At 39.6% G+C, this 25,136-nt stretch overlaps 1 protein-coding gene across 3 annotated transcripts in view; it reads right to left on the bottom strand.

Moving 5' to 3' along the window:
* The window catches only part of DMD (dystrophin), a 1,498,644-nt gene that overhangs the window by 552,872 nt on the left and 920,636 nt on the right, over window positions 1-25,136 (bottom strand). For 2 of the 3 annotated variants that reach the window (XM_077807209.1, XM_077807208.1), the window contains exon 1: window positions 611-772. In XM_077807209.1, coding sequence (XP_077663335.1) covers window positions 611-772 — 162 coding nt within the window. Of the gene's footprint in view, window positions 1-610; window positions 847-25,136 lie in introns of those variants that run through there. The other variant, XM_077807212.1, reaches the window with a different exon arrangement.

A 25,136-nucleotide genomic window follows, 5' to 3' on the forward strand; every position in this document is an offset into this window, starting at 1 on the left:
TGTCTATGCACATGTATTTCCATATTTTTGTGTGTTTTCAAAGATGACTAATACTTACGCAATTTGCTGACAAAACACTTGCATTAATAAGCTATTATTTTGTATAAAGGGACTGAGGAGCTTTTCATAACAGGATGACAGCAGGATACAAACATCTCAGAAAGTTCTTACAGAAACACTCAAACATGAAAAAGGTACAGAACAGTTTATTTTTTTCTCTGTTTACATCGTGGATCTTTCTATACATTTCCTTCCTTGTTTTGTGTTCCATATCTGACTCCCTAGCCTGTGACCCCATAATGATGGGTGCATTACAAATAAGATAGACAGATCTGATTTCACTGCTATGGCACACACATGTTCATAAAAGGGAACATTCTGATACTCTGTTAAATGCAGTTTTCATTATGAAAAAAACTATTCTGTTCCTTTTTCAGTTATTTTAAAATTCAAATCCTAGAAGTCAATTTAAAACAGATTAACTGTGGAAGTTGTATGCTACTCACCTTAATCTAAATGTTTCCTCATGTTCCCTGCTGAAATGATTACCCTTTTAATAGCTGTTACAGGGTTTCAACTGCAAAAATCAATGTCTAAATGTTTCTCATACCTTTTGTTTGATGATCATGTCGCTGATGTCATCAAGATCACCCACTGTCACTATCCGGGATTTTATCACTTGATCCAGTAAAGAAAGCCAGTCAGTGAGTTCTGCCCAGGCCTTATTAAACTCAGCCAGAGCTGGCACCTCCAGAAGCAAGGAAGATGGCATTTCTACTTTGGAGATGGTGGTTTCCTTGGTTACCACGGTTTGTGTAACCACAGTAACAGTTTGACCAGAAGTTTCTGAAAATTTAAAAAAAAAATGTTGACATTATTGGATAAAGGGACCATGATAAATTGCTCATTTCAGTAACATAGTTCACTCACTGAAAACGTAATTATTTCAATGAATGTATCTTTTGTAATATTTTGCCCACTTGAAACGTGAAAATGCAAATAAAACCAATCACATGAATTTATATACAGTATACCAAGCATCTCTTCACATATACCCAGCCTCTGCCCTCAGACCCCATACCCAATTTACCTGTAACAGCTCACCCCATCCCAGCTGCGACAAAGGCAGTGTCAGGAATACCCCTGTGTAATCACAACCCCCAAACGCATTGTCACTGAAGTACTCTGCTCCCTTGCCCCCTGAAAGCCTGGGCTGCACATCACGCCCTGCTTAGTTTGGATAAAAAACACCTGTTGTTCCAGTAGCGACCAAACCATTGTGACCTACACCCTACCCCTCAAATCTTGAGTTACCAGTGAAACTGGGGTTGTCTCTCCCTCAATTTATCATCGTGTTGGCTGTTTTTGCTACAACAGTAAGAACAGTCTGTACTCTGTGAAGGTCATGATGGGAGTGACACTTACAGATGTGAGACTCAGGGAAAATAGACTACTCAAGATGACCCAAATCAGAGATTGGTTGGTTGAGCCATCTTTGTTTTTTGTGAGATTAGAGTCTCAGCAAAGACGGGGGAAGCTGCATTTTAACAACCTTTTTGAATGGGTTGCTCTTATTTCCTGGGCATAATGGTGGGTGGGAGTAGGAATGAATGGGGACTACCCTCCAATATTCCAGGCGAGGATAAGAACGTCATTGGTGGTTACCTCACTGGAAAATTTCTATTGAAACATTATGGGGAGGGGATATATTGTGTGTGCATGTAAAATGGGATTTAAAAAACTTCCTCTCTCACACCCTTTGTCTGATTGTTTAGACTATAAACTTTTCTGGGCACAGACTGTTTCTTAAAGTGTATATGTTCATCACCTAAAAGAACTGGACTCTGATCTCACTTGCAGCATTATACATGTTCCCACATTATAATAGCTGTGATTAGCAAAAATGTTTATAGGAGAGGAATCTGCTGGCAAGGGAATTCCACCTATGGGTCTCTCCATTTTAGAATTCTTTCCTTGCTGCTCATCTAAAATTATTTGATTCTGATGACTGAATCTGCATAGTTCATCAATATGTGCAGATTACTGAAGAGATTCAGAGGTTCTCAATAGGGGCGTTTATTTTATTTATTTGGGGCATTAGTGTGTTGCAGGGGCTAGGTTAGTTTTGTTGGTGTGGATGATGTTTTGGGGCACAGAAAGGCCTTTGGTTGCTTCTTTGAACTTGATTGTATTTCTGATCTCTTGTTAGGATGCCTACCTCCCGGAACAGGCATTATTGTTTAGTCCATATAGGGAAATCAAAATATAACTGGTTTCAGAGTAGCAGCCATGTTCGTCTATATCCACAAAAAGAACAGGAGTACTTGTTTACAGCATAAGCTCTAATAAATTTGTTAGTCTCTAAGGCGCCACAAGTACTCCTGTTCTTTTTGCAAAATATAACTGACCTTCATATTTGTTTACAAAGAAAATAATAAGTAATTGTACAAGCAAACATCTAGGACTTGCATCCCCACTGCCTGACAACATGCATTCTCATTTACCACTGTGCAAAGTATGTGTAAAATGGTAAAAAATCAGAATGGAAGCATTTTAGACACACATCACACAGGTGAAAATAAATGACAACATAAGGTGCCAGGTACTTATAGTCTTTATTTTGCTGCATGATTTAATAATATAATGTATCTTATCTTCACTCGGTGGGACAACTCACGTGAGTAAATATTTATTTACACAGGGTCAGGCCCTAAACACACAGACTGGTTTAATGGAACTAGCAACAACTGACAAGTGCAGGAATTTCATATATAACTCCTTTAAAAGATGACAACAAAGAAGTACTCAATATCTGACTTGAGTCACATCCATGCTTAGATGGAGGGGATTCTTGGAGCGAAGGAACAGGTTTTAGGGCAGTAGTGTTCATATCAGGAATGGTTCACTGGATTCTCATTGTAAGACAGGTAAACATAAATGGCCCTCAACGGAAAGCTATGAAAGCGTAATTACTCATGGTAACTCATGCCTAAGAGTACTGCATTGTTAGTGCACCATTTTAAACACTAAGCATCTGCCCCTTAGTTGTGCTTTTATCATTCAAAAATTAGATCTGATAACTGGCTGCACAGAGAATTTCTGTGTGTGTGTGCATGCAGTTAATCACAGAAAGGCAATTTATGCTTTAAGTTGCTATTACACGTACAGTTTGGCAAAGCAAAAGACAGCCACAAAACCTATTAGCCCGACTGCCGATTTGAAAACTACACTTGCAAAAGTATTTTTAAAGGTGAATACCTCATATTATTATAATGAGTGTGTTCCCAAAAGGCTCACTCAGATGTATTAAAATACATTTATAGATTACTGTTCTATTGTGTTAAAATGTAACTCCATCATAAGAAGAAAAAGGATAAAATAGTACGGGAGGTTGATGTATTAGGACTTGACGTTTTAAAAAACCCAGAAGATCTGAATAACTCCTTTGCAATGTAGCTGCAGAGCCACTACCTGATTCAGTAGCCTAAATGGCACAACGTCAGAGCCCTGAGAGCTAGAATTAAGCCTTGGGTGGTGCCACCTGCAATTTCTTGCATTCCAGATGCAAAACACAGTTATTGGGCACTGGATTTAAGTTTTTAAAAAGGAGAAAGATGAATTGTGTTTTTTGTGGACAGGCTAGTTCTTGCGCAGAGAAAGGCTGTCTGTGATGTATGTTGCCTTCAGAAAGCAAAGAGGCATTATTGCCCCACTTAGGTAAGACCAAGATGTTGTTTTTTGTTTGTTTTATTGTAGTTTAAACTTGGTCCATTTGGAAGATGGGCCACTGAGACAGTTTCCACATCTATGTTTATTCCTTCCAGAAGAGCTACAGTCTGGACTAAAAAAATTCAATCGATAGGTTGAAGTTCACGCTTAAATTGCCAGTTAATTCGAGTATAATGATCAGTTATGTAAAAAAACACTGTAAAATTTACTTCTTAGAGCTGTTTTGAATAGATTGGCCTACTATGTTTGGAATAGTTAAAACACATTACTCAATATAGTGGCAATTAATGACTCCGAAAGCCTGGACAATTTACAACTATCTATACTGTAAATTACTCTACACTAACTGAAACATTGAAAAGTGTGTTTTGATATAAATATTTTTAAATTAACATTTTATAAGTTCAGGAAAAACAGAATGTTTCATCTGTATGATTAAATAATGTAATATCTACTATCTGAATAGTTAGAAATGTGCTAATATTTCATAATTATTTCCTATTCTAAATAGAGGGAAATGGAGCTGCTGGAAGTGGTGCGGGCTGAGGGATGTATTAGCCACCGCTTCCAGCAGTTCCCATTGGCCTGGAGCAGCGAACCGCGGCCACTGGGAGCTGCGATCGGCCGAACCTGCGGATGCGGCAGGTAAACAAACCAGCCCAGCCCGCCAGGGGCTTTCCCTGCACAAGTGGCAGAACAAGTCTGGCAACCACTTCTCTAAAGCATTGTCCAAATCATAAAGAATAGCACTAAAATGATTTGCATAGAAATGGATTTTTTACCTTAAAAAAAATCTACTGAAGCAACAGATGCATAAGTGCACATTATGATGAATGTATTATGAGAATGGAATAATCATTATACTCCTCACAATTGCTATCAATTTCCTTCTGCTCATGCAGCACACACCTGCCGCTTATTGGCAATGCCGTGGGTTGCACTTTTTAAATGTTTACAGTCTATTTAGAGGTCTGTTGTGTTCCTTTTTCTTTTTTATTTGGAAGGGAAGGGGAAAGGGAGAACAAGTTTTCTGTGTACATCTCTTTTAGTCACAGATTTTATCTAATTGCCGGAAAGAGAAAAAAAATACATAGGAAATTATACTGTAATGAATCAACACATAAAAGCAACAGATACTTCAGTTTTCTATTTTTTTTTTGTATTTATAACACTGTATTTTGTTTTGTATCTGTAACGCTGTCCTTGAGAGACATCTATACATGCTCTGTTTTTCTGCCTTCTTCTTTTTGAGCTGGATATTACATATCTGTCTGTAGCCCACAGATAACAACATAGTGAAAAAATGACTTCACAAAACTGTGTGTATTCTCTCTGCTGGACAAGATTTTTTCATTCCACACATCAGTCACAATTTGCTGCAGCAATCCCAACCTATCTTATTTCATCTGACCCTCACTGTAACCCCTTAATGCTGGAGGTCACATTGATTTGGACTGGGTCTCATAACAAGGTATTCCACACTGATGCCAAGGACAGGACAACAGAAAAACAAAGTTTGCTTGGGTGGGGGGAGGGTGGGTTGTATTTATCATCAGGGAAGTTGGGCATGCAAAGTATGTACTGATGTTGGTTTGTAGTCTTCATGAAAATATGGTCATTATTGGTTTTCAAGGATATCAATTATTATATCTATATAAGCCGTACTTGAATTTGCAGCTTAGAATGTAAAGGTGCCCATTACTAATCCCTCAACCATCAAGTTCCCATTTTTATTTCTTTTCTGTCCCTGCTACACTCTCTCTCTCTCTTGCTCTATCTCAAGTTTGTCTGCAAGGTAGGGGTTTCTAGCCTCTTTAGGACTCCACTTTTTACCTCACACTGCACTCACTATTAAAGTTTAACATGTTTACTGAACAGATAGCATTGCAGATTTTTTTTAAAAAAATCCATTTTTTAACTTCTTATTCCTCTGATTAAATATGCAAATACTACACTGAGTAAGGTACACCAAATGTAATAGCTTATTCTCAAATAAATAACAAATGTTAGAGTAGCAGCAGCTAATGGGAATTTGCCCTCTGGTCCATTTTGAGAATCTTTAGATCCTGTACATGCAAATGTTTATATACATGTTGTATATAAAATAATTAATTAATAACTAATTAAAATTCATATAACAATTCATTTTTCAATATGTTAATATTTTATATTGTTACATTCATTATCTCTAATAAAATGTATAAACATCTTTATAATGAAAACAACTTAAAAAAAGTTCGGTATTCAGAAATGTAGGCCTTGATCCTGCAAATTGGTCCACACAAGTAGAGGCCCATTGAAGTCAAACTATGTTTCCCAACACCTATTTAGTAATAAGACTACAACTGTATCCTTCTTATGAAAACTTTCAGAGACTCCTTTACTGTCCAACATACACATACATAACACACTATTTGCTCTGGCTACTTAGCGTTGCTTCAGTGCAGTTGAAACTAACCAGATAAACTAGATTTCCAATGGCTTTGTGGAATAGGTCTAAAATCTGTATCAAATACAGAGTTTCAAAAGAACTGTTATGCTCATTTATTTTAACACACACATATATGTATTCTTTACTCTCCAATATTTGAAGACAACTTTTTAGTTAATAACATTAATTGAAATGTAGTCTGTATCATCTGAGTTTTTCAGTTTTCAAAGCAGAATGAATACTACAGTTCTTTCGGTCAATATCCAAATGCATCAACCACATCAGCAAACAGAAAAGCCTGCTCTATGAACTTTTCTAATGGCTAATGGTCCTATGTTAATGGTTGATTCATTCTCTTTATGTTTGCCCATTCAAGTGGGAAATTTTTTAGGTATGAGCTCTAACCATGACAACAGCCATATTGCCCTGGGAATCCAATCTCTGTATATGGCTGAGTCCAATGGAAACTCTCACCACTGTGTAAACAAAAGTTCCCTCATCCTCCCAGCTCGAACTGGCTCAGCTCCTGGTTCAGGATGTGAAACTGATGCTGGACTGCCTGCCCTTAATGCTGGCTTTAATAACAACATTGCCCCCTCTTATGGATACTCTGGGCACTGGTAACAGTGCTCCTGCACATATATAGAAACAGATGATTACAATTCCATTATTTCTCTTCATTCCCTTTCTCTAGGCTTAAAACACATATAAACAGTCAGCTTACACATGCTTTTGCCTACCAGAGGGGGATGTGATGAGTTCCCCCTGTGGTGCCACCTGGAACTGGAGTACCACTTAGCCCCCCCACCCACCAACCTGGACTCCCTTTACGCTGTACCACTGTGAACAGCCTACCAAGCCCTCCCCCAGGATTCAGCACACATACAGGTAGGCGCACACCCAGCTGCACAACATACAGATGGCTGTGATCAGCTCTGCATGGGCAGGCTACAGCTAAGGAACTGCCCAAGCTGCTCAAGTGCACACCCCCCCATCTGGAGCGTAACCCCATGATTATACCATCTTGTGCTGCACAGAGAACTGTACAGCGTAAGCTCATGAAATTTGCCCCTTCCCTCAATGTGGAGAAGGATATGCAACAGCTTTCTGCCCCAAGTTATGACTCTCACACTCCCTGGTTTTAGACAAAGCAAAAGATAGATTTTATGTGATTATAAGGGATAGCAAACAGATCAAAGCAGATTACCTAGCAAACAAACAAAACACACACATTAAGCTTAATATACTAAAGAGAATGGATATGAGTAGCAAATTCTCACCCTAAATGATGATTCAAGCAGGCTGCAAAAATTCTTAAGGGGCCAGTTGCACTTGCTTACAGCTTAAAAGCCCCAGGTATTCTTTTCACAGGCTAAAAATCCCCTTTAGCCTGGGTCTAACACTTCCCCCCAGTTCAGTTCTTGTTCCTCAGGTGTTTCCAAGAGCCTCTTTGGGGCGAGGAGACAGTAAAGAACCATGATGATGTCACTCCCCTGCCTTAAATAGCTTTTGCATATGGCAGGAACTCTTTGTCTCAAAGCTTAGTTCCCACGCCAGTCAGAGGAAAAACACCAGTATTCTAAGATGGAGTCCAGTACCAGGTGACCTGGTTACATGTCTCTGTAATGCCACAGCAGCCATGAGTCAGAGGTTTTTGTAGTGTCCCCAGGAAGGCCCCCTGGTGAGAGAGAAAGTTTTTCTATTGTTTTCTCTAATGGTCCTTTCTAGCCAGCCATCTAGACTGAGTGCATTCTGCCTAGTGGGTGTTCCCCAGCTGTAAACATAGATTCATAGATTCATAGATTCATAGATATTTAGGTCAGAAGGGACCATTATGATCATCTAGTCTGACCTCCTGCACAATGCAGGCCACAGAATTTCACCCACCACTCCTACAAAAAAAACCTCACACCTATATCTGTGCTATTGAAGTCCTCAAATTGTAGTTTAAAGACCTCAAGGAGCAGAGAATCCTCCAGCAAGTGACCCGTGCCCCATGCTACAGAGGAAGGCGAAAAACCTCCAGGGCCTCTTCCAATCTGCCCTGGAGGAAAATTCCTTCCCGACCCCAAATATGGCGATCAGCTAAACCCTGAGCATATGGGCAAGATTCATCAGCCAGATACTACAGAAAATTCTTTCCCAGGTAACTTGGATCTTACCCCATCTAAAACCCATCACAGGCCATTGGGCCTATTTGCCATGAATATTTAATTACCAAAACCATGTTATCCCATCATACCATCTCCTCCATAGACTTATCGAGTTTAATCTTAAAGCAAGATAGATCTTTTGCCCCCACTACTTCCCTCGGAAGGCTATGCAGAAATATACCCACTATTCCTAACTTCAGATACAAAAATAATACCTGCATACAAACAGGATAATCATAGTCAGTAAACCATAAGCTTTTCAATGATATCTTACATGACTCATCTTACATATAATACATCATAGTTAAGCTGCCTGTTTATATGTGATTTAAGCCCAGAGAAAGGGAATGAAAAGAAATAATGGAATTGTAATCATCTGTTTCTATACATGTGCAGGAGCACTGTTATCAGTGCCCAGAATATCTGTAAGAGGGGGCAATAGTTGTTATTAAAGCCAGCATTAAGGGCAGGCAATCATATCATAATAACATCTCTATGAAGACTATGGGCAGTGTCACAGTGTATTTAACTGCCCTGCAGATAGACTGCAAAAGCCATTCAGAACTTCAGTCGGCTGGCTATGCCTATGTTTGAGAAGCACAATGAGGCTGACTAGAGTTTTCTAGAGTGCTACATCACCAATCTCAGTATTGCCACATTGCTGACGTGATTTACTGCATTCAAATTAGTGTTGAAAAGGGTCTTTTAGGCTGCTACCTCTTTTGACTCAAGCAGTTAGCCGATATTCAGGGTCTTGTGGGTTATTTCTGGAGGAGAAAGAGGAGAATCTGATGATAGACTCAAGTATTTCTTAGATGTAATTCTATTATTTACAAAGAAAGTACACAAAGCCCTGTTTCCCTGAACACATCAGGAATCAAATAGCAGGAGACACAGTTTCTTTGCTCACTGTTTCAAGCCTCTTTTTCAGGGAGCACTGTGTCCAATAAGCTCTCCCAATTGGCTTTATCTCAGGGCCATATTACTTGTGCTTCTCTTGCAGTCTGCTTCTGGCTGCTACTGCCCTCAGACACACAGACCTCTACCAAATAAATCCCAGCCCCCTGCATTTGCAATCAGCCCCCAGCAGAACTCCCCTGACCTACACAGCTCAGCTTCTCTCCAGTCTTGCTTGGTCTTTGTTTGGATGGAGGTTCCTATTGATTCAGCTATCTCATGCCGAAAACTCTCTTAACTGATTCTTACATTTCTACTGAATGATGGGCATCTACTATGTCCTCCAACTTCAGTGAGGTTTCACTCAGCTTCTATCACTACGTAGACTAAAACCGAGTTGCACAGACTTCACATGTCACTTGATAGTACATTGGGATGGTCTTTCTGTGTAGATTCCAGAGGCCTGGAATAAGAATATAAGCACTAGTATTTGTCTCAATTACTGGTGAGATGCCTGACCTGGAGTAATAGAGCCATTTCTTTTGGATCCAAGAGTCCGAAAATCCAAATGAATTGTAAAGGGTGGATTTCTCATAGATGAAAAGGCAAGTACTGGATTAAAGGGATTGATTTACTAGAGCTAAGACTATGATTTTGTCATGGAAGTCGCAGAAGTTACGGAATTTGTGACTTCCAGAGACCTCCATGACTTCAGCCTCCAGCAACTGGAAGCTGCAAGGTCCACCTGCCCTACCCGCGGTGGCTAGGAAATGGAGGGTACCCCCAACGCTCCCCAAGCCACTGCAGGTGCTGGGGTTATCCTGAAGCGCTGGGCCACTGTGGGCAGGGAGGTGGGAGGGGGGCGGCTGCAGCTCCCAGCTGCGGGCAGCAGGGACCCCACAGCTCCAGCCACAAGCAGTGCAGGACCTTGGAACTCCGAGCCCCCGTGAGCAGTAGGGGCCCCCAGAGATCTGAGCCAGGCTTCCTGAGGGTGGTGAGGGGACACGGCCACTCCCCATATTGTCATGGATGTTTTTAATAAAAGTCACGGACAAGTCATGGGCTGCTGTGAATTTTTCTTTATTGCCCAGGACCTGTCCGTGACTTTTACTAAAAATATCTGTAACAAAATCTTAGCCTTAATTATAGCTATGGAGACCAGTGACCCATTCTTCTATCACAGCATAAGCCGAGATTTACTGGTTACTTCTGAGATATTTCCAAGGGGACTGCATGTCAGCACCAAACTTTTTTGAACTCCTAGATTAACAACTTCATTCCAGTTTTATTTCCAAAATTACAACCTGGGGTAATTTAGTGATATCCAAATTGTTTAAATTTCTTCAGGTGTTGTCATGTAAACCAGGTATAATTCCAGTCCTAATGATCTACAGAAGGTATCTAATATGTCCCTACTGAAATGTTAATGTCCCATTAAAAGTTAATCTTTTATGGTATAAGAGATTCCTGCAAACAGAAGATTGTATAGCATTTGTCTTTTGAAATTATTTATTACATGCAAAAATAAGAAAGTGAATATCAAATATCTATTGTTTTATATGAAATGCAATTACATTCATCTTTTCATGTTGTAAAGAAAATTGTCAAAAAAATTGTAAAAAAAACCCCAAACAAACAAAGAAAAAAAAAACCCAACCATACTATGAAAACTACAAGGGAGTACAGCAGCAAATGGGGCTAACAGAGTCTTATTATGAGTTGTTCTGGTTGGTGAAATGCCTGTTAGAGAGTTTCTTGGGGTTACTTAAATATCTGTAGTGCTTAGGAGACTCCTCTGAGTGATGGCATAACACCACTTGTCTGTGCTAGCTGATTTTAAAATAAAATCTAAAAATATCTTGTAAACTACCAGGAAAAAAAAGTACAAGTGGTTTGACTAAGATATAAAAATGAACTTGACACATTTACCTAATGTACTGTGCTAGCAAGAGGAGGATCTGTTTTGAACTCAGCTGTCTGGATTCTGGGCCAACAAACATGGAAGTAACTGCAGAAATGACATGCTCGGCTTTGTAAAAAAGGTGGTGCTGAATGCAGAAGACATGCAATAGTTTCTGACTTCTGTTTCAGGAAACAACACTACTATTAGCTCCTGAGGGAGTACTTTCTAGACAGAGATACAATTGGATCCTCTGAGACTGACCAATTGCAACATGGATCAGAGATCGGGGAGGAAAATGAGTCATTCATAACTCTGACTAACTCTATAAAACAGGGTTTTTAAATGTTATTTATTTATTTATTTATTTTTATAACAGTGCTAAACTTGACTTTTATGTTGTGCCAGCTGTTAAAAGTGATTTTCTTAAATGACAACTGATCCTTGTAGAATTGGCTAAGCTCTCTTCTAGTGCACATGCTTCTGTTGCTCTGGACTCTGGCTTAGTTTCTCAGCGTTTTGCATCAAGAAGCTGAGATGCTCCAGTTGATGAAACGTTGTCCAGTGTGATATCCTTATTAAAAAGCTTCAAGGTAGGTTATGACAAAGTTCTTGCTGTTCAGAAAGATATAATTTCTTCTATTTTGACTGAAGTGTTAAACCTTTGAGATTACCAATTTAGAATGATGTCTTTTAGAAACCAATCACACGGTGTTTTCCACATGGCATTTATGTCCCACAAGTACTGAAACAACATTAGAACAACACAGCACCTTCCTTGTATTTTTCTCTCTCAATACACATACTTGCACAAACACATTCACTACCAAAGTATAGATAAGTGATTAAAATTAATAAGGAAAAATTAAATTAAGTGTTTGATAGTATGTAACAACAGATCTGGATATTTTATCTAGAGTGAGAGTGAAAGATGATATGGCTCAAAGGAGATTTTTCCCCCAAGACAATTAGTTTTTTAGGAGCCAAATTAACTTATACAAATACAAAAGCAATCAAGTCAATGAGACTCATAGCTCTAGAGCAGCAAATCCTGATGAAGAGAAAAGAAAACACAACCTTTTAACATTATTTGAAGACTACATCAACAGCTCATTCCTGTTACATGCTCAAACCAAAAACTAGAAAGACCATTAAAGCTTCCAGCATGAGAAACACACAATAGAAAACTTATTTGTATCAATGTGAGTCCTCCTCATTGCTGTTCCACTACATCATAGAGAAAGGAAAGACTTAAAGTACACAGTTAAGAAAAATAAAACACAGAAATAATATATCACTTTGCTTAGGTTAAAAAAGAATGAGAATATGAAAGAGAGAGAGAGAATAAATATCTTTTCTAAGAGTACTCCAAACCATTGGAGTAGTTATAAAGGCTCCAATTCTCACCTTATACCAGGGATTTGAAATACAGCGAAAGCATGCCAAGGAAATACATGTGTATTTTGTGCTTCTTGAAAGATTGAATCTCAGGAGTCAAATTATTGTGGAAGTTCCATAATCTGGAATTCAAGGCCAGATTCTATGTGTATATCACACAGAAATAGGACAGAACAGAAATAGGAAAGGTGGCATGGAGGTCTTTAGCAGGGGTGTACTAGCTTTCTTTTAAATTCTCTTCTATATCAATTTAATGCTTCTGAAAAGTGCCAGATTGAGAGCTCTGTTAAGTGAATGCATTTATTTATCCCCTGAATAGGTGTATCACAGACACGAAGAGTAGTAGTATCCCCAACCCATATCATCCTACAAGCCTCAAACTTTTTTCTGAAAAGACCTCTTCAAGGGCTGAGAGGTTAATTCAATATCAGTGTCCAACAAGGTTGCCAATTAGCACCAAATGTTGTCTTTTTAAATCCTAAACCCATTCCATGAATGAGACTGCGATCAAGGGGGTGTTCTTAATGTTCACATACGAAATGGGTTAATGATCTAAAGGCTTTAAATACCTAGGAAAGCTGGAATATCAGTCCAAAATCCTTTAGAATTCCAAAGAATCAAAGAAGGAGAATCATGTCAGGGAGTCAGCCAGAGGGAAGCAATGGTATAGAGCCAGCAAGAGGAGAGAGCAGAGAGACTGCAAAGCTCTCAGGGAGGGAGGGAGATTCAGCCCCCACTGACAGAACAGAGATGGGACAGGGCCTCCATCTTCACTGAGGGAGGAGGAAAGGACTGGATAGCAGAGTTTACAATGGAGGGAAGTGAGAAAAGAGAGAGACATCTTCAGTTATTGACTCGTGGCACTTAAGCAGGGCTTTACATTTTCAAAGTGTTCAGTGTTTTCAGGGGGTTAAAGTAATCTGTTTGTCTGGTGACATTTTAAGATTTAGGCCCATTCGTTATTTTAAAATAAACAAGAAAAACATTTAAAATGTTTAAGCATTCATTTAATACTTTTTCTCAAGATTAAACAATTGCATGATTATAAATGTCTAATGAGCTTTTATTGCTCTGAACTATATTTTAGTGTAATGAGCCATTTGATATTTGAACAAAATCCCAAATGTCTGATGGTTCTTTACAATGAAATATTCAGTAAAATGACAATTGCTAGAATGATTATAGGACTATGAAATGAATATTCCATGAAAGACAATTGTTTGGGGCCTGAGTGGGCAATCCTTACCATGTTGGTGAGCACTTAGTCACACAGGTTGTCCCACTGACTTCAACAGGACAATCTGTAGGATGAAGGGATCTTACTGTGGCTGCACAGTTGAGTCCATAATATAGAACATGTGGAACTTTTTTTATTGTTTACTAATTTTCGAGAATTCATGGGGGTGGCCTGGCAGCTTTGGATTCTTTGGTCGGTCTGTACTATTTGTTTGTTTGTTTGTTTTTTAGTTAGAAATATGGGCAGAGACTGAGAATTGAGGGGAACAGTGGAGATGCTGGGCAAAATGAGATTTAGATCTAAACTGCAATGTACAGTAGGCTGGAGAGCAGGATCAAAAGTACAGATGCAAATGCGAAACTACCATATACCAGAACCACAGAGGTTTAAAAGGAAGTTCTGTAGGAAAAGTAGGAAGTTTTGGAGAAGATGATTACAAAGAAAACAAGCTAGATTACTAGAGTTGCTGCGGGGTGGGATGGGGGGAAACAATACTAAAAGCTAAGTATCCAATATGATGTTGCTATTATTGGTCAGTATGAAGGTCACCATAACTTTAGACTGCTACTGTGAATTTCAAAGTGCCAGCTAGCTTTCCCAGGCACAGCTGGCTTTTTCAGAGGGTAGAACAGGAGGAAATTTCTACTTTGCCTGTTCTTGCTGCCCCTGGCTTTTCAAATGCAGCAGCACCACTGAACTGTTTATTGGACACACATTTCCCAACATAAAAAAAACATCATGGTCACAAACTTAATCAGAGAGCTGTTAAGACAGTTCTTTCTCTCAATATAAATAAATGCCCTGGTTGCCCCTCCTCCCAACCCCGACAATGGCTTTCAATGAGGGGGGGCAGGGGGAGAACATAGCTCCTTGAAAGAACATGATTCAAGAATTATTCTATCCAATCCTTAGAATCACTTCAGTGAAGTAAATTATGTAAATATCACATTTCTGAAAAGCAGTCTACATAGTTTTATGCCCATGATAGCTAAAGCATCCCTAAGGTGAAAGTAACAAACTGCTAAGTACAGCAAGGATCGTTAAAATATATGTATCAGCAAATGCTGAGCCACTGGTCTTGACAGTAGCCTCTGCCAATTTTCTTGCTCAGGCCTGGGACACCCACAGTGGGTAAATGGAGTATAATACCCTATTTGATAAGAATAAATGCAGTAGAGAAGGGACTCCTAAAGCAAGTTTCTGAGTATACAAGTTGAGTCAGAACTTTAAAGCCATAATCTGGGTTTCAATCACTCAAGATCAGTATGACTCAAAAGGAGATAAACGAGCTTAATTATGTGAAATGTACTTGTGCTAAAAAGGAACTGAGGAAATCTTTTAAAGACAATACGGGGAAATAATCCAGGAATAGGCACTGCAGAAGTTCAATTGCCTGCTCTATATGTGTTGGCCAAGATCATTAAATCTGAACCCACCTAGACCATGCCTACAATATGGACAGGTGGCAAAGAAATTGATTGAAGAGTATATTATATATCTGCAATCTGGGGTATCATTAATAAAGCTCACTCAGCTTGGACAACTTATCGTTCCATTCAAAACCTTGCTGAAAGATAAACTACTTGCAAGTTCAGTCTCCTAGTAGTAATATACTGTTACTGTTACTTTCCTCAGGCCACGTTCAAGATGATTGATGGGCCCACTAAAAATTGAAAAGTGAACGTGGCTAGGGAATGGCTTGTTGCAGTTCAATGTAAGAATTAACTAGACAATGATGCTAATAAGTAAAAGAATCCTTTGAATGGTTTGGACACTTTCTAAATTCTACTGCTCTGCATCATTGATTAAATTATCACCAACAATCTTTAATTGACCCCACTACATATTTTTAAGAGGTGGATGAAGAGATGTGAAATTTAGTATCACCTGATGATTTTTGAAAATTAAAAATACAAGATGTTGAGATAATAATAGAAGACAATGCTTACTGAAATATCCACAATTGAAAAAGTGCAATAACAGAGATGATTTGTATTAGCAAAATCTTAAAAGCCTTCCTTTGCTATTCATATCCATTCTTGTTTATACAAGCCATACAGATCAAATATGATACTTTGTATCAGGTATGCTTTATTCATTGGCTCGTAAAGATTGTCAATGATAAGTAATTGCACAGCTACATCTATTTTTTCTACTCCTATAAACGCAATTATTTTTAGAAAATGCTAGTGCTATTAACATAAAAATAGGTTAAAATGTTGCCACACTGGTGTACTGTAAATACATTTAGAGTGGCAATAATGAAAAAAACAGAATTGCTGTGGGGGAATTGTTTTTGTGAACAATATTTTGTTTTTAAAGCATGACCCGCAGCTCCAGGAAATTTACAACTGAAGGAAACAATTCCTGTCTGGCTCGCCATTTGCCCTAGAGGCTCTATCATCATCATGAGTCTGCATGTGCTTATGATTTGGAGTATAAATAGTGAGGGGGGAGAGAGCAGAAAACTGTGCCAGCAGGAAATTCAAACAGCCCAGAGTGAAACAAACAAACAAAAAGTTAATGGTCACCAATCTGATCGGCTATTGCTCTGAATGTGATTTGGGTTTTCTTTTGGTTCGTTTATTTTTAGTTTTAGGATTTCCCTCTGGCTGGTTTCTTTCATTGTGTGAGACTACACTGGAGTGCATGAGAGAGGTCACATAAGAGGAGGAATACAGACAAATAATGTGTACAAAAATGAGACATAAAATCATATATAATCTGATTGTTATATATTTGTATCAACTGAAGCATTGTGCTATTCATACATGACATTTTGAGGGCTTACTTATTTGGAAATTTTGGACATATATTTTTTTATAAAGCATTTTAACTCCCAACTAACTATCTGGATATTACTTGTTTGTGGTCTACGTGCTTGGTGTCAATATTATGAGCCAAGAACTTCTTGATAAAGAAGGTAGCTATGTTTCTGACAAGAAACACAGTTCATCATCAGTTTGCATGTATCAACAGTCCTATATCATTTTTATTTTTAGTGGCCTGTCCACTGTTTGGCAGGGGTTCTGCCCCCACCCCCCACTTTCCCTGAGCGCCCCCCCCACCTTTTCCAGGCCGGCAGCTGGGGCCTGGCTGGGGAGCCCGGGCAGTTGTGGGGCGCCGCACCATGGGCTCTCCACCTGATTGGGGGGAGGGTCAAGAGCAGCTCCTGGCCTACATCCCCACACCACGGACCCCTGCCCAGGGTAAAAGCCATGTGGGGAGACATGCTGAGGACCCTCCACCTGCTGGGGGCGGGGCACAGGCCGGGAGCTGCTCTTGACCCCCTCACCCTGGGCAGGTGGAGGGTCCGCAGCTCCCAGACCGCTCCAGCTTCTGGCTTGGCTGGGGTGGAGCCAAGGGCAGAAGAGAAGGGACAGGAATGGGGGGCCCTCGCCTTTAGACCCCTCCCCCTTTTGGGTAGGCTCTGCCACCCTTGCTTCTGGTGATGAATTACCTGGTCTGTCTGCAGCGCATGAGGTTAATTTTTAATTGAGGATAATATTTTAATTCTTTTGGACAGGAGATGTTAGCTACTCCCATCCTCTGAGGGGTTTGCTGAACCATCATAAGAGGTCACTTATAGTAAAGCTGAGGACCTGCTAGAGGTAACCTGAAGAATACTAGTTCTAGAAATAGATTACTGACAAATATTACTTATTCTATTGTAGCCTTGTGACCCTAACAACATCCTCGTGCAAGAAGGCTAGAGGCTCACTGGTACCTGATAATGAGTTTCAGCGAGGCAGACCAGTTCAGCATACCTCAACTCACTGTCATAACCCGTATGTAAAAAGATATCAATAGAAATTTAACACCATACTGATCATTAGTATTACTGTGTACATAAGTGGACAAATTCAAAATTATAAACCTATTGGAAATTATGGGCTCAAGTTACCCCAACCTAGACAAAAGAAATGTGGTTCTGCCACCTTGAAGGTATTTCAAAGGTAAATTAAGAGAAAATGGGAATGCTATTTACATGGATGGTAAACAAGACCATCAAGCCAACAAAAGGAGGAGATAACCACTCAGCATCACAGCAGTGGGAGGAGATTGCAGGAAACAAATCAATTTTTATTTTAACAAACACCAGCAGGGAAAGAAACCAGCATGAAACTTTCTTCACTAGGAGATTTCATGTCACCTTCCTTACAGCTTGAATGAACATTACTTTGGGCGTGTAATCGTCAGAAGAATCTATTTCAAAGGTTGACCGGACTCTAAAAGAGAGATGCAAAGAATCCCAAGGAGTCTTTCACCTAAGACGACAAAGGAACTGGCACTTTGGACTTTGTGGGAGATCCTAACCAGAGGGGTGGTCAGCCATTTTGCTGGAAGTTAGGTAAGGAAACTATCTTGAACAAAGACTATAGATTGTTTTGTTAAATCTCTAGAAAGCATTTTACACTTTTATTTGCTTGTAATCATTTATAACCCTATCCTTTATACTCACTGAAAATCCTATCTCATTTTTAATCAAACCAACTGCATGCTGTATTGGATTTAAAGTGACTATTAATGCCAGTTAATGTGGCAAGCAGGTGGGTATTGTATCTTTACAGGAAAAAAAAAAACCTTAATATCTCTCTGAATGATCCAGGAGAAGGCTGGACATTGCAGAGCACACGGTGTTACGAAAATTCAGGATTGGAGGGTGTTGGGGTCATCTTGACAGGTGTAACCAGAGCTGGTGTATATCAGCATGTGACTGGGGTGTAACAAGCAACTGCTGCTGGAATCAGTGTTGCTGAGTCAGAGCTGCTTAACACACAGACATTCAGTGTATGGAGGGAGGGATAGCTCAGTGGTTTGAGCATTGGCCTGTTAAACCCAGGCTTGTGAGTTCAATTTTGAGGGGGCCATTTAGAGATCTGGGGCAAAAAAAATTGGGGATTGGTCCTGCTTTGCGCAGGGGGTTGGACTAGATGATCTCCTGAGGTCCCTTCCAACCCTGATATTTTATGATTCTATGCTGACTGGATCATCCAGAGAAGGGAACTACAGCAGCACAGTATTTTAAGGCACTCTGGGTTACAGGGTAAGTGATGACACATGCTCTCACTGATCTGAACTGCACCCTAGAACATGACAAGACTAAAAGATAACTTAAGTGGGGCAATGAAAGTTTCTTTTTTCTAGTGCGTGCGTTTGTATGTGCATGCAAGTGTGTGTGTGAGAGAGAAAGAGGCTTTTAGATAACCATTTCTTGATTCTTCAATTAGGCATTCCATTGTCTCTCAAACCTCTGAAGTAGTTGGTGGGAGTCTGAGAAATGTGAGAGTTTTAAGCGTCAAACTATTTTCTCCAGGAATTTTTGTGCATGTCAATTTTTTTTATAAGTGCATAAGTATTAAAAAGTTTTTCATGTAAGCAATTGCTGTAGAGTAATGTTATAATGAATGGAAGTAAGTTGTCCATGTGGTTGTTAATGGGGAGCAGAAAGTGTTCCATCAGAGAATGGCTGTATTAACATATCAGGCCCCTATGGGTTAGTTGCAGTAACATCTTTCATAGATGATGCCAGACCTCTTTGTCAATAGAAGTCAAAAAATTCAACATCCCAGTATGTTGCTTTCAAATGGATGTCAATCTGCATGCCAATAATTTCCATTTCTAATGCACCACTGTCCAAATGTAACTGTTCATTCCCTTTGGCTGCCAGTTCACTGATGTTATCCGTCATGATAGGGGACAATAAAAGAAACATTGCCAATGGCTTCAATTTCTCAAAGATCTGCAAACTTTCTGGCAAATTCATAATGTAGATTTTTTTTTAAATCATCCACACACGTGCATAAAACTCTTTATAGTCTTCATCATGTCCAAGTGTACTCTCATCAAACATCTCCACAAATGTTTCCATGAACAGGAAGTGCTGTAATGCTGTCTTTTCTATTAGAGATACCAACAAGCTCAATTTCTCTTTGAATTCATTGCACCCGGGTGTATAATAACCTCTCTTTTCCCCTGCAGCTGTTGAGTGAGTTCACTGAGCTTTTTAGTAAGGTTAGTCACAGGAATAATCTAATGCACCTTTTCAGTAAGCTCATATTTAGTTTTTTTGATCCCAATAATATTTGGATCATGTTGAAGACTGAAAAACCTTTGGAAACCTCAACAGATCTTTTTGATATACTCAAAAGCCCAATAGGATTGTTGGATGTTGCATAAAAAAGTCATCTGCAGAGGTTTGATCAAAGCAGCTTTGAAATAAACAGTGTTGAAGGCGTCAGGATTCAATTAAGTTAACAGCATTTACTACTACTCCCGTAACAGGTGTCAAGTCCATTACTTTTCATTGTAGAAATAATTAATGAAAAATGTTGAGGTAATTAAGAAAAGGTTGAAGGTTCTGCTGTTCCATAAGCCAGTTTCAGCAACATTGCTTTCTTGCTGACAATGTGTTTCTTTGACTGACTGTAAATATCTTCCCCTCTTGCTTTCTTCATCAGTGACAATGTTATCAAAATATTTTTCTTCATGACACTTTTGCCAACCATTCATTTTCACATACTCTTCAAAAAAATGATACATAACATGTTCTGTTTTCAAAAGTCCAGCTAAAATATTCATGATTACAGTTGGTTTACTTTAATCTTATACAAGAAGTTTTCCTCAGGTATCTGCTTTCTTCCCCATCTCAAAATGGTGAAGATCTATTGTAGGAAATTCAATCAATTAGCTCCTTTTGTCCACTTACTACCTGCTCTCCTCTTGACCACTCATTGACTGAAGGGAGGAATAATATGTTCAGATACTACAGTGATGGGCAGCAGTATAAAACCCTAGAATAGATATCATAGGAAAGTTTACTGACTGAGTAGCAGCCTTGTCTTCTGCAGTCTGAGAAATGAAGATTTTTTTGTATTTTTCCTCCTCACCATTAGAAGCCGGGCAGTGACTGAGATCTTAAGATCTTCATCCAGGATGGTTTGCATCATGCTCCCTCCTCTTCTATTAGCAGGCTGCATTAGCGCAGAGCAAGTCACTCTCTGCATCACCTCCTGTTGCCACAGAAACACCAGGAGGCACTGCAAAGAGAGACCTACCCTGTAAGGCTTTCAGCCGTGGTTGGTGGGCCAAAAAGGAGTAAAACAGAACACCCTTGGGATGAACGAGAATAAACTAAAAAGAAAAGCCAACCAGCAACAGCAGAGGGAAGTAAAAAGCAATGAGTGCAAGATGCTCTCTAAAACTTACTATGGTTTTTGTTTTCTACTAAACAACTAAAAATATTTTAACGAAAATCTAGTTTTCAACAGACGTAATTTTTTCACAACAGAAGAGAAAGGACATAACTTCTATTTCCATTATCATTCTCTCTGAAATCACAGTAACTTAAGATAGGCTACCGTAACAGTGAGGAAAGAGAGAAATAATGCACCTGTCTTTAAAGTAGGAGAGGTTGGGGGTGGGAATCTTTAAGATTCTGTAAGCAAGGTCTGAATGAATGCTCCCCTGACAGCTATCTGGGAGGGAGAGAGACTTTGGGTGTGTTTATGTAAATACAGGTTGCTCCTAGTCTGCTTAGATATTCAGCAGATAAAGTGATTACTCTGACACCACTATTTCCAAATGCAGGGGTAGTGAAATGCTGTTACCAAAATGTTGTAATTATGTAGGAATACAGGGAAGCAAGACTGTGCTTAACCTGTCCCAAATGAGGGGGGTCACCTTCAGTTGAAAGGACCTTGTTAAGCCAGGGACTTGAATGCCAGATCCCTGTGAAAGTAAGAGGAGGGGGGACAGATGTCCCAGCTAGGAGGTGTGTTGACTCTCCCTAGGAGTCCCCAGACTGGTTTCACCTGTTCCTCCCCACTGTTCAAAGAAAGAGCTAAATAGGCTTCATTTGGAGCATCTTTTGTTATTTTAAATGCTCAATCAGAGCTGGAATCACTTGAGATGGGGCAGTGTTTCTGCCCAGCCTGCAAAGAGCTGAAAATCACTAAGAGACTGATGTGCAGAGGTCACAGCAGAAAGGCAGGTGCCAGCAGAAGGTGACTGATGGTCAGCTGGTGAATGAGTGGCTGGTGAGGTGGTCAGCAGAGCAAGTGGCCAGCAGTGGAGAGGCGCAATGAGCGGCCAGCAGAGTGGCTGGTGGAGAGGGGAGGCAGATGAGAGCCCGAGCAGTGGTTCAAGTAAGGTGCCTCCTTACCTCCACCCACGGTGGGAGATGAACTCTGCAGAGGCACCTTTGAACACTGTGTCTGCACTGACCAAGTACAGCAACTGTGCATTAGGCGCAGAGAAGAGGCAGGCACTAAAGAGACTTTTGGGTTGCTGGACTTAAGAACCTGACGGGAAAAGGACACTGCCCAACTTACTTGGGGGTGGGTCTTTTGCTCATGGTTTATGTTTATGAACCCTGTTTACGGTGTTTTCCAAAATTAATGCCGATTACTTGCCTCCTCTTGCCTCCTCTTATTAAAAGTTTCTTTTCTACACACAGACTCTGTGCTTGTGAATGGGGAAGTATTGCCTCTCAGTGGTGCCCAGCCATGGTGTGTAATTTTCCCAGGTTACTGGGTGGGGGCTCGAACTGGTTCTGTGTTGTATCCATGGAAAGGAACCCTTAGATATTGAACCCAGCCCAATTGCTGGTTACTGGTGGCTCCACCTGGCAGAAGGGTTACAACTCTTTAACTCTGGCTCCCATCCAAAGTCTATTAGTGAGCAGTATTAATTACATCTTTGAAGAAATGTGCTTCTGATGGTTTGGAACTTTAGGAGAAACCCCTGGTCTCTGAGGATGTAATAACACATACCTGGAGTCAGAGTTCATGACCCTACCCATCTTCTAGAATTACAAAATGTTGTCATTGTCACATTTCCTGGAAATGGCTTGATTTACATCAAGAAGAAAAGTAGCTCAAATCCTATAATAGGTTTTCAATTTAACTTTCTGTAATTTAGATGAAAACATAAACACAGCCTTTCTGGACTGGAAGTTTCTCCACATGAATCAGGTATATCATTTCAACTTGCTTTTTGGACCAGGAGTAAGCAAGTCTGAAATTATGCATAAATGCAAATGGGGTTTCACTGATATTCTGATCAAGTCTGTATAACACCATTGCTTGAGTTTCAAGAGGATTATCAAAATGAGCCTTGCACATCCTCTTGCTCTCCCCAACCTGAAAGAGAAATTAAATACAAGAAAAAAAAGCTGCAAAGCCCATTGTATCAAGAACAAAAAAAGAGAAATGAGTCCAGACACAGATTAGGTAAATACTGACTGTCCTGTGAAAGAGTGCTGCTACCACTGCTCTCACTTGTTTCATCTACCCTGATGCTTTTGTTCAAAACCTCCTGTTAACAGGTCAAAGAAAAAAAAGAAGAAGAAGAGGAGCTATCGATCCAACACTATATTAACTGCAAATCGGTGAGGTAGCTTACTTTTTACAATTCATTTTAAATATATTACAATAAAAGCTCTGTCAAATAACTTTTAAGGGTTTGACGTAAGCAACTAGATTCTGAAAAATCAAGTAAAAGCCAACACTCCATTTGTCAACTACATTGTCATATCTGTGTATTACAGAAAATGTATTATCAATATACTGAGACTCCTGCTACAGGCTGGCTTAAATATAATGTGGAAGCCGCCTTTTTGTTGATTTAAATCAAACTTTTGTTATTGAAACATATGTGCGGATGTAATGTTTATTCTCTTAGATTATACAGAAATAAATCCATGCATTAAAGCATTCTATAGAATCAGAGACCAAGCTGGAAATTCTGAGAATCACAGAGATTTACGTCCATAAACTTCCTTCTTATGTTTTTATTCGTGCAGTTTGAGGGCATAGTGTCAGCTTTTTATCCAGGTTCTTTTCATTACTTCTCCCTGTTGGTGTTGCAGCACATGCTGCAAATGATCTCCAAAGATTCCTCAAGCTCTATGCGGAGAGTAAATTGAATCTGAAAGCTTTATTGGACAAGTTTGTCTTTCAGCTTGTGTCTGATGTCAGCTGTACTGAAAAATAAAACTTCTAATGAAGCTGGGTCTTGACCTTGAAAAAATCTCCCATCAAATGGTAACAGATTCAGTTTTGTGCCATACCACTATTAGTTAGACGTGGCACATGCAATGAAAAGGGAAAAAAAAGACTTCTTAAAGGAAAAGGAAACCATCAGATGGAATAATCAGATAGCTTCTTCTCTTTGGGCTGTGATTTGCTCAGATATCACAAATTAAGCAGCATCAGACTTTGCCGTTATTTGGAATGAGAGATCTCCAAGGAAAAGAAGATGCTGCAGAAAGTGGTGCTGGTGATTCTATATGTAGAATTCTTTTTCTTGCAAATTTACCAATGCCCTAAATACTGTTCAGAAGAAATGTACTGTTAGAGGTGATTTTTGTCTTGTGAACAAGATGTAAAACTAAGGTCCTGAGAACTTGTCATATTAGATGGACCCAGTAGCCATTATAACTTCCTATCCTCACCTGCTGAAATCTTGTACAGTATAGCAACGCAATATTAAATAGCTACCACATTCCATCCATAGGATATATGTTCTGTATGATGTATTTTTGATATAGTGGGTGTCTCGTAGGGCACTCTGTACATAAGATTATGTCACGTCTTTCATTATGACCCCATGAATTCATATGCTCCTAAATTTCTGGGAAATTCCTCTTTGGGAATATTTTTTTTCTATGCTCAGTCTCGGCCAGAGGTGGATTTTTGAAAGCTAATGAGCAAACTCCTATCACCCAGATACATATATATTTAATATTTTATTCCTATATTGGACTTGTATCTTGCTATTTAAATGTATCTTTTGATACATTAATTTAATTCAGGAAATGTATACTGTCACAGTTTAGGGCAATTATGTCTGTATTCCTCTTCCCTGGTCCAGCAAGGGCACCCTCTCGAGGCTCCAAAGCAGTCACCTGCCCTGGGTGAAGCCCCATGCCTCTCCCTCTCCTGACCAGGGTATTTCCAGGCTGCACAGTCCCCTCACTGCACTGTATTATTCCCTAGAAGACAGGCTGCCTAAGGAGACCTGCGTCGCGTCTCTCCGCAGAGAAGGTACACAGTGTAATTGCCACAGCTAAGTTACAACACAGCAGACACCTTTATTCTTAAAATGGAAGCATTACAAAGAAAATATATTAAATATATCAAAAACAACAAAAGAACCTTCACATAGGGTAATCAGCTCACCAGAGATCACCCCATCATTGTTTGGTGATTCGTCCTTAAACCCCACAGGGGTGTTTTCCTGTGGTCACAAGTTCATAACAGCTTCAGTTCAGAACCAGCAACCAAGTCCTATGGGACCTCAGTGGGCCAAAGACCCAATCCTTCCCTCTTGCGCTACAGGTCCTGGATCAGAAAGGAGGCCCTAAAGTCAGTTTTAACTCAGGTATTT

This window comes from Eretmochelys imbricata, chromosome 1 (assembly GCF_965152235.1).
Source record: "Eretmochelys imbricata isolate rEreImb1 chromosome 1, rEreImb1.hap1, whole genome shotgun sequence".
Lineage (NCBI taxonomy): Eukaryota > Metazoa > Chordata > Testudines > Cheloniidae > Eretmochelys > Eretmochelys imbricata.